The sequence below is a fragment of the Kogia breviceps genome, chromosome 7, assembly GCF_026419965.1.
Source record: "Kogia breviceps isolate mKogBre1 chromosome 7, mKogBre1 haplotype 1, whole genome shotgun sequence".
NCBI classification, from domain to species: Eukaryota; Metazoa; Chordata; class Mammalia; order Artiodactyla; family Physeteridae; genus Kogia; species Kogia breviceps.
Genome location: NC_081316.1, coordinates 54,130,889 through 54,144,275, shown reverse-complemented (window position 1 = coordinate 54,144,275; position 13,387 = coordinate 54,130,889). Strand labels below are relative to the sequence as shown.

At 35.0% G+C, this 13,387-nt stretch overlaps 1 protein-coding gene across 4 annotated transcripts in view; it reads left to right on the top strand.

Moving 5' to 3' along the window:
• TMEM135 (transmembrane protein 135) overlaps positions 1-13,387 on the top strand; it is a 261,388-nt gene that overhangs the window by 35,785 nt on the left and 212,216 nt on the right. For all 4 annotated transcript variants that reach the window (XM_067038309.1, XM_059068511.2, XM_067038311.1 and 1 more), the window contains exon 3: positions 8,674-8,766. In XM_067038309.1, coding sequence (XP_066894410.1) covers positions 8,674-8,766 — 93 coding nt within the window. The remainder of the gene's footprint in view (positions 1-8,673; positions 8,767-13,387) is intronic.

Genomic DNA, 13,387 nt, shown 5'->3' with positions numbered 1-13,387 from the left:
TTATATAGCAAAAGTGCTTTAATATATCATACATTTTCTGAGGACCACTATATTTACTGACTTGTTAATGAGAATTTCTTAACTTTTCAGTTTCATAGATTAGGAATTCAAAGAAACTGTCCATGATATTGGTTAGGTCTGTATGCAGTGAATGGACTTCAAAAGGACTATAAAATGCTTGTGTTTATCTGTAAAATTTCTGGCATATCCTACTGATGAAACTTTTGGTCCTGATGCAGTACATTATCTGTGTCACATGCTTCATACAATATACATGCAGCTAGAATTTAGTTTTTAGTGTTATGATATACTTAGCATGTTTATTAGATATTTACTTTTTATCTTTTCCCCCACACATTGTTGAAACCCAAACTAGTTCATTTAATTTGTCAAGTTAAAATACTAACTTCACATTATATTACTATTAATGTTACCCAGTTAGTATTACCCAAAATAATTCTGCAGGTAAATTTTAACTGCAATTAGAAATATAATTTCTGCTTGCGAGAACACCAGAATCACAACTAGCTGCTGGACAGTCATCGACAGGAAGACACTGGAACTCACCAAAAAGGATACCCCACATTCAAAGACAAAGGAGAAACCACAAAGAGATGGTAGGAGGCGCGCAGTCACAGTAAAATCAAATACCATAACTGCTGGGTGGGTGACTCACAGACTGGAGAACCCTTATATCACAGAAGTCCACCCCCTGGCGTGAAGGTTTTGAGCCCCATGTCAGGCTTCCCAACCTGGGGGTCTGGCAATGGGAGGAGGAATTCCTAGAGAATCAGACTTTGAGGGCTAGTGGGATTTGATTGAAGGACTTCGACAGGACTGGGGGAAACAGACTCCACTCTTGGAGGGCACACACAAAGTAGTGAGCACGTTGGGACTCAGGGGAAGGAGCAGTGAACCCATAGGAGACTGAACCAGACCTACCTGCTAGTGTTGGAGGGTCCCTGGCAGAGGTGGGCGGTGGCTGTGTCTCACTGTGGGGACAAGGACACTGGCAGTGGAAGTTCTGGGAAGTACTCCTTGGCGTGAGCCCTCCCAGAGTCCGCCATTAGCCCCAGCAAAGAGCCCAGGTAGGCTCCAGTGTTGGGTTGCCTCAGGCCAAACAACCAACATGGAGGGTACCCAGCCCTACCCATCAGCAGTCAAACGGATTAAAGTTTTACTGAGCTCTACCCACCAGAGCAACAGTCAGCTCTACCCACCATCAGTCCCTCCCATCAGGAAACTTGCACAAGCCTCTTAGATAGCCTCATCCACCAGAGGGCAGACAGCAGAAGCAAGAAGAACTACAATCCTGCAGCCTGTGGAACAAAAACCACATTCACAGAAAGATAGACAAGATGAAAATGTAGAGGACTATGTACCAGATAAAGGAACAAGATAAAATCCCAGAAAAACAACTAAATGAAGTGAAGATAGGCAACCTTTCAGAAAAAGAATTCAGAATAATGATAGTGAAGATGATCCAGGACCTTGGAAAAAGAATGGAGGCAAAGATCGAGAAGATTCAAGAAATGTTTAACAAAAACTTAGAAGAATTAAAGAACAAACAAACAGATGAACAATACAGTAACTGAAATGAAAACTACATTAGAAGGAGTCAATAGCAGAATAACTGAGGCAGAAGAACCGATAAGTGACCTGGAAGACAGAATGGTGGAATTCACTGCTGTGGAACAGACTAAAGAAAAAAGAATGAAAAGAAATGAAGACAGCCTAAGAGACCTCTGGGACAACATTAAATGCAACAACATTTGCATTATAGGCGTCCCAGAAGGAGAAGACAGAGAGAAAGAACCAGAGAAAATATTTGAAGAGATTATAATCGAAAACTTCCCTAACATGGGAAAGGAAATAGCCACCCAAGTCCACGAAGCGCAGAGAGTCCCATACAGGATAAACCCAAGGAGAAACATGCTGAGACACATAGTAATCAAACTGACGAAAATTAAAGACAAAAAAAAATTATTGAAAGCAGCAAGGGAAAAATGACAAATAACATAGAAGGGAACTCCCATAAGGTTAACAGCTGATTTCTTAGCAGAAACACTACAAGCCGGAAGGGAGCGACATGATAAAGGGATGAAAGGGGAGAACCTACAACCAAGATTACTCTACCTGGCAAGGATCTCATTCAGATTCGATGGAGAAAGCAAAAGCTTTACAGACAAGCAAAAGCTAAGAGAACTCAGCACCACCAAAACAACTCTACAACAAATGCTAAAGGAACTTCTGTAAGTGGGAAACACAAGAGAAGAAAAGGACCTACAAAAACAAATGCAAAACAATTAAGAAAATGGTAATAGGGACATACATACTGATAATTACCTTAAACGTGAATGGATTAAATGCTCCATCCAAAAGACACAGGCTCACTGAATGGATACAAAAAGAAGACCCATATATATGCTGTCTACAAGAGACCCACATCAGACCTAGGGACACATACAGCCTGAAAGTGAGGGGATGGAAAGAGATATTCCACGCAAATGGAAATCAAAAGAAAGCTGGAATAGCAATACTCATATCAGATAAAATAGACTTTAAAATAAAGAATGTTACAAGAGACAAGGAAGGACACTACATAATGATCAAGGGATCAATCCAAGAAGAAGATACAACAATTATAAATATGTATGCACCCAATATAGGAGCACCTCAATACATAAGGCAACTGCTAACAGCTCTAAAAGAGGAAATTGACAGTAACAAAATAATAGTGGGGGACTTTAACACCTCACTTACACCAATGGACAGATCATCCAAAATGAAAATAAATGAGGAAACAGAAGCTTTAAATGACACAATATACAAGAAGGACTTAATTGATATTTATAGGACATTCCATCCAAAACCAGCAGATTACACTTCTCAAGTGCACACGGAACATTCTCTGGGATAGATCACATCTTGTGTCACAAATCCAGCCTCAGTAAATTTAAGAAAATTGAAATCATATCAAGCATCTTTTCTGACCACAATGCTCTGAGATTAGAAATGAATTACAGGGAAAAAAACGTAAAAAACACAAACACATGGAGGCTAAACAATACGTTACTAAATAACCAAGAGATCACTGAAGAAATCTAAGAGGAAATCAAAAAATACCTAGAGACAAATGACAATGAAAACACAATGGTCCAAAACCTATGGGATGCAGCAAAAGCAGTTGTAAGAGGGAAGTTTATAGCTATACAAGCCTACCTCAAGAAAGAAGAAAAATCTCAAATAAACAGTCTAACCTTATACCTAAAGAAACTAGAGAAAGAAGAACAAACAACACCCAAAGTTAGCAAAGGAAAGCAATCATAAAGATCAGAGCAGAAATAAATGAAATAGAAACAAAGAAAACAATAGCAAAGATCAATAAAACTAAAAGCTGGTTCTTTGAGAAGATAAACAAAATTGATAAACCATTAGCCAGACTCATCAAGAAAAAGAGGGAGAGGACTCAAATCATTAAAATTAGAAATGAAAAAGGAGAACTTACAACAGACACTGCAGAAATACAAAGCATCCTAAGAGACTACTACAAGCAACTGTATGCTGATATAATGGACAACCTGAAAGAAATGGACGGATTCTTAGAAAGGTATAACCTTCCAAGACTGAACCAGGAAGAAATAGAAAATATGAATAGACCAATCACAAGTAATGAAATGGGAACTGTGATTAAAAATCTTCCAAAAAACAAAAGTCCAGGACCAGAGGGCTTCACAGGTGAATTCTATCAAACATTTAGAGAAGAGCTAACACCCATCCTTCTCAAACTCTTTCAAAAAATTGCAGAGGAAGGAATACTCCCAAACTCATTCTATGAGGCCACCATCACCCTGATACCAAAACCAGACAAAGATACTACCAAAAAAGAAAATTACAGACCAATATCACTGTTGAGTATAGATGAAAAAATCCTCAACAAAATACTAGCAAACAGAATCCAACAACTCATTAAAAAGATCATACACTATGATCAAGTGGGATTTATCCCAGGGATGCAAGGATTCTTCAATATACGCAAGTCAATCAATGTGATACACCATATTAACAAATTGAAGAATAAAAACCATATGATCATGTCAGTAGATGCAGATGTTGACAAAATTCAACACCCATTTATGATAAAAACTCTCCAGAAAGTGGGCATAGAGGGAACCTACCTCAACATAATAAAGGCTGTATACTACAAACCCACAGCAAACATCATTGTCAATGGTGAAAAAGTGAAAGCATTTCCTGTAAGATCAGTAAGAAGACAAGGATGTTCATTCTTACCAATGTTATTCAACATAGTTTTGGAAGTCCTAGCCACAGCAGTCAGAGAAGAAAAAGAAATAAAAGGCATACAAATTGGAAAAGAAGAAGTAAAACTGTCACTGTTTGCAGATGACATGATACTATACATAGAGAATCCTAAAGATGCCACTAGAAAACTACTAGAGCTAATCAATGAATTTGGTAAAGTTTCAGGATACAAAATTAATGCACAGAAATCTCTTGCATTCCTATACACTAATGATGAAAAATCTGAAAGAGAAATTAAGGAAACACTCCCATTTACCATTGCAGCAAAAAGAATAAAATACCTAGGAATAAACCTACCTGGGGAGACAAAATAGACAAAAGACCTGTATGCAGAAAACCATAAGACACTGATGAAAGAAATTAAAGATGATACCAACAGATGGAGAGATATACCATGTTCTTGGAGTGGAAGAATCAATATTGTGAGAATGACTATACTACCCAAAGCAATCTACAGATTCAATGCAATCCATATCAAATTACCAATGGTAGTTTTTATGGAACTAGAACAAAAAATCTTAAAATTTGTATGGAGACCCAAAAGACCTTGAATAGCCAAAGCAGTCTTGAGGGAAAAAAAAGGAGCTGGAGGAATCAGACTCCCTGCCTTCAGACCATACTACAAATCTACAATAGGCAAAACAATATGGTACTGGCACAAAAACAGAAAAGTAGATCAATGGAACAAGATAGAAAGCCCAGAGATATACCCATGCATGTATGGCCAACTAATCTATGACAAAGGAGGCAAGGATATACAATGGAGAAAAGACAGTCTCTTCAAAAACTGGTCCTGGGAAAACTGGACAGCTACCTGTAAAAGGATGAAATTAGTACACTCCCTAATACCATACACCAGAATAAACTCAAAATGGATTCAAGACCTAAATGTAAGACCAGACACTATAAAACTTTTAGAGGAAAACATAGGAAGAACACTCTTTGACGTAAATCACAGCAAGATCTTTTTTGATCCACCTCCTAGAGTCATGGAAATAAAAACAAAGTAAACAAATGGGACCTAATGAAAATTCAAAGCTTTTGCCCAGCAAAGGAAATCATAAAGAAGACAAAAAGACAGCCCTCAGAATGGGAGAAAATATTTGCAAATGAATCAACAGAGAAAGGATTAATCTCCAAAATATATAAACAGCTCATGCAGCTCTATATTAAAAAAAAAACAACCCAATCCAAAAATGGGCAGAAGACTTAAGTAGACATTTCTCCAAAGAAGACATACAGATGGCCAAGAAGCATATGAAAAGCTGCTCAACATCACTAATTATTAGAGAAATGCAAATCCAAACTACAATGAGGTATTACCTCACACCAGTTAGAATGGGCATCATCAGATCTAAAAACAACAAATGCTGGAGAGGGTGTGGAGAAAAGGGAACCCTCTTGCACTTTTGGTGGGAATGTAAATTGATACAGCCACCATGGAGAACAGTGTGGAGGTTCCTTACAAAACTAAAAATAGAATTACCATATGACCCAGCAATCCCACTACTGGGCATATACCCAGAGAAAACCATAATTCCAAAAGACACATGCACCCCAATGTTCATTGCAGCACTATTTACAATAGCCAGGTCATGGAAGCAACCTAAATGCCCATCGACAGACGAATGGATAAGGAAGAAGTGGTACATATACACAATGGAATATTACTCAGCCACAAAAAGGAACGAAATTGGGTCATTTGTTGAGACATGGATGGATCTAGAGACTGTCATACAGAGTGAAGTAAATCAGAAGGAGAAAAACAAATATCGTATATTAACGCATATGTGTGGAAACTAGAAGATTGGTACAGATGAACCGGTTTGCAGGGCAGAAATTGAGACACAGATGTAGAGAACAAACGTATGGACACCAAGTGGGGAAAGTGGCAGGGGTGGTGGGGGTGGTGGTGTGATGAATTGGGAGATTGGGATTGACATGTATTCACTGATGTGTATTAAATTGATGACAAGGAAAAAAATTGCTCATAACTTAATAAGAACAATATTTCTTCCTTTCAGAATTCTTATACCTTGTATTTATTTTTCTTGCATTATTGTACTTGCTAAGATCTCCAGTATAGTGTTAACTAGAAGTGGGAATTATGGGGAGCTATGATTCATTCTCAGTCTAAAAGTGAAAGCTTTTAATGTTTTACCAAACTAGTTTTTTTGTTTATAGGGAATGATACATTGAATAATAATTTTTTCCTTTTTTTTAATTAAAAAAATATATAATTTCCAAATGTCTTCTATAGATTTTTGCCGTAGGAACATTAATATTCATAAACTTTTAATAATTGATAAAGTTTATACTATTGAATAAGTCATGCCTTTAAATTGACCTGAAAAATCTGTATAAGAAAGTCTTTACCATGTAGTCTCTGGAAAGTTTCTAATACTTGTTAAAACTGTAAAAATAGAGTTGTAAGATAATTAGGTTTTAAAAATTGCAATAATAATAAATTGGTCTTGCAGCATATTTATGTTCTATGAAGCTTTTGGTTAAGTTGTGGAGATATAAAATACTTATAATAAGGTAACGTCTGTGTTCCTCCTATAACTGACTCACTCAGTTATTTTCCTTTAATGTTTATATTCAGTAACTTGTTAAGTCCTTTGTGTATTTTATGTTGGAGGAAGAATCACCTCCAGTTTTCTCAGGCAGAAAGTTTCTAATGTCCATTGCAGAATATCCATGTTACACGTAGGTTTTCTAATTTTTTTAAAGCTAAGCTTCAGTTAAAAAGAAAATTTCATCTGATATTTTATCCTTATCTGTATGTACATAGTATATATATATAATTTTTTGTGGTACATGGGCCTCTCACTGTTGTAGCCTCTCCCGCTGTGGAGTACAGGCTCCAGACGCACAGGCTCAGCGGCCATGGCTCGTGGGTCCAGCCACTCTGCGGCATGTGGCATCTTCCCTGACCGGGGCACGAACCCGTGTCCCCTGCATCGGCAGGCGGACTCTCAACCACTGCGCCACCAGGGAAGCCCCATAGCATATATTTTTTCCTGTAATACATCATTTAGCAGTTGACCAACTTTGTTCAGATAATTTCTTATAATTTTTTGTTTCTCCCTGTCTTAGGAACAAATTGTCTTTGAAAGGAAAAAAGAATCTTCCTAATATCTCCAGATTTCTTTTTTTTTCCTCTTTAAAAACCCAAGTGGCTAATGGCGTTTATAATTTGTGAGACACTATGCAGATTCTTTCTTCCAAGAGATATATTCTAGTAAATGAAAAATTTTATATACACATGTAAGTAAAAAATGTAAAATACTTTAGTAAGCGATATAAGAAAAAACTTACCCATGGTTGTAGAAAGAAAGAAGGAGAGACATTTTTTGAATATCTATCATGTGTTAAAAAATAGTAATAGTTGAAAAAAAATGATACAGATGAACCTGTATACAAAACAGAAATAGACCCACAGACATAGAAAACAAATTTATGGTTACCAAAGGGGAAGGACAGGGGGTAAATTAGGAGTTTGGATTAACATATACACACTAAGGACCTACTGTGTAGCACAGGGAACTATACTCAATATTTTGTAATAACCTATAAGGGAAAAGAATCTGAAAAAATATATATATAACTGAATCTCTTTGCTATATACCTGAAACTAACACAACATTGTAAATCAGTTATACTTCAATAAAAAAAGAGTCATAATGAAAAAATAGTAGTAGTGATAACAATAGTAATAATAGTAATAGTAGCTAACATTTTCTGAGTACTTCCTATGTGTCACGCATGGTGCTGGGGAATATCTCATGTAGACATCATAACAACTCTATGAGATAGGTAATACATTTATTCCCATTTGGTAGATAGGAAACTGAGAACATAGAAGGTTTGCAGAGTGAAAAATGTTGGATCCAGGGACTGTCTGAATGAATATAACAGATTAAATTATTGGAAGGAGAGATACCTGTTAGTTTGCTATTGTAGTAGCCTGAAGAAGAGATGGTGAGGGATATAACTGAGGCAAGGGCAGTAGGTTGGAGAGGAATTTGAGAGATAACTTGTACATGGAAGTATTTAAGGGGATGATTTCATGTATGGGATAAGGAAGAAGGAGAAGCCAAGGATGTCTCAAAGTGTCACATGTAGGTGGATAAGTAGTTGTTGATATCATTAACCTAGGAAAAGAGGAGAAAGAACAGGTTCATGGAGATAAGGGAGAAAGATAATGAGTTTGGTTTTGGACATGCTGAATTTGAGGTGCTGTGGGACATTTAGATAGAGGGTGAACTGAGAACGGGAACTTCTATGCGTAATAACTGAAATGACCAACTAGAAATTTCATATAATCATTCCAAATTTCAATTTCAGGAAGATACTTGGAAAATTCTACTCATGGAGTCCCGGCTTTGGTGCCGCTTTGCCAGCTTCTTATGTGGCCATTCTAATTGAGAGAAAAAGCAGGTAAACTTTTACATACCTACATATTTAATAGAACTGATTTACTGTCCACCGTCACAACTAGAGATTGATTTCTTTTTTTTTTTTGCTTATTGTTTATCATGGTCCAGGGAGGAGAAATATTTCCACATATATTTTTCAGTCTTGCAAATATTGGGCTGGCCAAAAAGTTTGTTTGGTTAGGGAATATGTTGTTCAATACAGTTCTTGGTGAAAATGAAAAATGTGTCTTTTATTTTTACTTAAAACTGAACGAACTTTTTGGTCACCCCATATTTGATGGAAATTTTAATTTTATACTTATATTATTTAAGTTTTTAAGCCTATAAAAAATAAAGATTGACATTATATAGTAACAATGCCCTTTAGTCTTTGTTTACTAAAAAATTAGAGGGTTCTCTGATGTGTCAAACTAAAACATGGCTTGCATAAATTCTAATTAAAGATCTTTTCCATAACTGCAATACCATTATCACACCTAAGAAAATAAACAGTAGTTTTCTTTTAGCATTTAGATCTGTAATTTGCTTCGGGCTCATTAACCTCTATTAAATCAATTATTATTTTTAAGATATATTCTCATTTAAAAAAAATTTTCATTTTTATCAACTTGAAAACGTTCCACGTGGAATAATAAGATTTCTACAAAATACTACAGACTGTTATGTAAGTTTTTCAATCAGGTAAACTGTTGAAGTTAAACATTTTGCGTAAAAGAATTTTTGCCATTTCAGGAATAATTATTTTTATTGTTGAGAACTGCTTTGATTCCATCTTTATCCCAGACAATAAAGATTCAGTCATGTATATTAATCAAGATGGGATCATCTTTCAGTTTATGAAGACGTTTGTTGTAATCATTGATCCCCTAGTAAGACTATAGATAGATCTTGTTAGGTAACTAAATATTTACTTAAACCACCTGAAGCCATTTTAATGCATTTTGTAAATGTAATAGTATCTAAATTTTTGTGATTCTGTTTGATGATACTTTTAGATTATTAAAATTACTAAAATCAAAGGATGTTATAACCCCAGGAAAATCAAGTCAGTATTGCTAGAAACATAGGTTACCCCACCTGAGAGGACAGTACAGAATAGTTGTTAAAAGTGTGGATGCTGGAGCTATGAAATCTGGCTTGGTTGACTGACTCTGCCACTTATTGTGTGACGTCTATGGCTTATTCCTTACCTGAAAAATGGAGGTAGTGATAATCTACTCACATGGTTATTCAGAGAATTAAGTGAGTTAGTTATGTAAGCATGCTTAGAAGAGTGCCTGACACATGGTAAGTGTGTTAAGTATTTTTATTGTTTTTTTGCCCATAAGTAATGAGAGCCTTGTTCTGGTGATTGTAACTTTCTGATCAATTTAAAAATCTAAATATTGGTTTTGGAAATATGATTTCAAAGTATGTACTCATATATGAAACTTTAAAGATGCTTTAAATGAAGTTTGCTTCAACTTATTTTTTTAGCACTTGAATAATAAGGTGGCAGTTTTGAAGTTATTTGCCTACTTTTCAACAGGAAATGTTGAAATGAACACCTGTGTAACCATCACCTAGAGTCAACAGTTGTTAACAGTTTACCATTTTTACTTTATTTGTATGTGATTATATGTCTATGTATGTGTGGTATTATGTGTGTGTATGAACCATATAGAAGTACATTGTAGACATCATGACATTTTACTCCTAAATGAGTAAAATGAATGAATGAATGAATATTCTAAAATAAGGGTACTTTCCTACATAATTACAACACTATTATCACGCATTAGAAAATTAGCAGTCATTCCTGACTACCATCTTGTCCATATTGTCCTAAAATGCTTTTTTTTAAACCAGAATCTAGTCACAGTTGATGTATGGTGTTATATTTCTTTATTTCCTCTTAATCTAGGTTAACCTCCCCACTTTTTTCCCCCCATGGCATTGACTTACTGATGTGACCAGGGCAGTGGTCTTGTTGTGTGTAAAACATTTCTGGTTTTGCCTGAAATTTTTCTTCATGGAATTGTTTAATTGGTATTTCCTGTAAACTTGAAGTTCAGTCAAAGACTTGATTAGATTTGGATTAAACATTCTTGGTAAGAATTTACTTCATAGATGATGCTGAGGCCATCAGGAGGTCCATAGTTCTAAGTAGTTCTAAGTTTGAATATATGATTAAAGTGGTAATCGCCAGATCTTTCCAATGAATCTGTTATTTCTGGTGAATTAGATGAATAGATTTCCTGACATTCCACAACCCTTGCTTGGCTGGAATGAACCTCAGTTGATCGTGACATCACTGTTTGTGAAATTGGCTAGTTATGTGTGTGTGTATTCTTTATCAGGTTTAGTTATCAGTGTCATATTTACCTTATAAAATATTTCACAAGTTTTCATTTTTTCTGCCCTTTCTCTGGTATAGTTTAAGTAACAGTGAATTTTCTGGCCGTTGAGTATTTGGTCCATTCCTCTGTGAAACCTCCTGGCCATGGTGACTCTTTTGGGTGTGGTAGTTCTTAGAAAAAGTTATCAATTTCCTCTGTGGTACTTGGTCTGTTTACACTTTCAACTCACTCAATAGAGAAAGAGTTTTAGTAACTTTCTCTAATAGTTAGAAAGTTATCCATCTCTTACAAATTTTCCATTTCCCAGAAATTATCTATTTTATAAAGATTTTTATATTTATTTGCATGGAGTTTGTACAAAATAGTCTGTTATGATTTGGTTGAATTTAATGTTTTCAATGGTTATTTCTCAATTTGTTACTTATTTTGTATTATTTTTAGCTAGTAATTTTGTTGATTTTACTTTTCAATGAATCATCTTATTTATTAGTTCTGTTTTTTGGTTTTCTAATTCAGTTCTTGCTTTCATTGTTTTTCCTTCTACTTTTTTTGGCTAATTTGGTTTCCTTTTAAAAATCTTTTTAGTTTGAGGCTTTATTTTCATTCTTTAAGTCTACTGATATAAGTATTTAAGGCTATGAATTTTCTTCTGATCACTGCTTTAATTGTATCCCAGAGATTCTAACATGTAGTGTTTACATTATCATTTTCTAGAAATTCTATAATTTTAGTTTATTTTTCTCTTTTGATATAAGAATTATTTAATAGTGAGCTTAAGAAGATGAAAGGGCCTCTTTGTTATTGCTGGCTCATGGTAACTCTGCTTAACCATTTGAGGAACTGCCAAAGTGTTCAGTGAAGTTGTTGCACCATTTTTCATTTTCTCCAGCAGTAAGGGATCTTGTTTCTTCACATCCTGGCTAACACTTGTAATTACATGTCTTTCTGATTAAGGTCGTCCAAGAGAGTGTGAAGTAGTATTTAAGGTATGGTTTAGATTTGCATTTCCCCGATGACTAATGGTGTTGAGCAACTTTTCATGTACTCACTAGCCATTTGTATATCTTCTTTGGAGAAATGTCTGTTTTGATCCTTTGCTTGTTTTTTATTGGGTTATTTATCTTTTTATGATTAATTTGTAAGAGTTCTTTAGATATTCTAGATTCAAGTTACTTATCGGATATATGATTTACAAATATTTTCTCCCATTCAGTGCCTTGTTTTTTTATATTCTTGATCATGTCCTTTGAAGTACATATGTTTTAAATTTTGATGAAGTCCAATTTATGTATTCTTTTCTTGATTGTGTTTTTGTGTCATATTTAAGAAGCCATTATCAAATATAAGGTCACAAAGATTTACCCCTATGTTTTCTTTTAAGACTTTAATAGTTTTAGTTCTTGTATTTGTGTCTTTGATCCATTTTGAGTTAATTTTTATCTATGATGTGAGGTAAGGGGTATTACATTTTTAATATCACTTTTCACATGTTTGTTGCTACAACATAGAAGTATGATTGGTTTTTGAGTGTGATCTTGATTCCTGGGACCTTGCTGAATACACTTATTAGTTCCAGGAGTTTTTTTCCATAATCTGAGATTTTTGACATAGAAAATTATATTGTTGCAAATAGGGACAGTTTTATTTTTACATTTCTAGTCTGTATATCTTTTATTCCTTTTTTTGCTTTATTGTGTTGGTACGTCCTTTCCTTGTTCTTGATCTTAGGGGAAAGGAATCCAGTCTTTCACCTTTAAGTATAATGTTAGCTGTAGGGTGTTTTTTTAAGATGCTCTTTATCAAGTTTAGGAAGTTCACATGTTTCCTAGTTTTGCCAAGAGACTTGATCATGAATGGGTATTTTGTCAAATGTCTGTTCTGGATCAATTGATATGATCATGTGGTTTTCTTGTGATTTATTTTAGCCTGATTTTAGTATTTTAAAGATATTAACAAGATCAAAGTGATGTAGTTCTTCATATCTAGCAGGGGTTCTCAATCTTGGCACTATTGACATGTTTTGAGCCAATAATTCTTTGTTTTGGGGGAGGCCTTGTGCATTGTACTCATACATACCATTAGCCAGCCCTCCTTTCCCTTCCCAACCAAATTGAGACAACAAATAATGTTTCCATGGGAAATATGTTCCCCATGGGACAAATCCCTCCTTTGTTGAAAACTACTGATCTATACCATTACTGAATTTTTTTTCTAGTTTTATCATTTGCTGAAAGGTGTTAAAATCTCCAACTGTGGTTCTGGATTTGTCTGTTTATCTCTTTA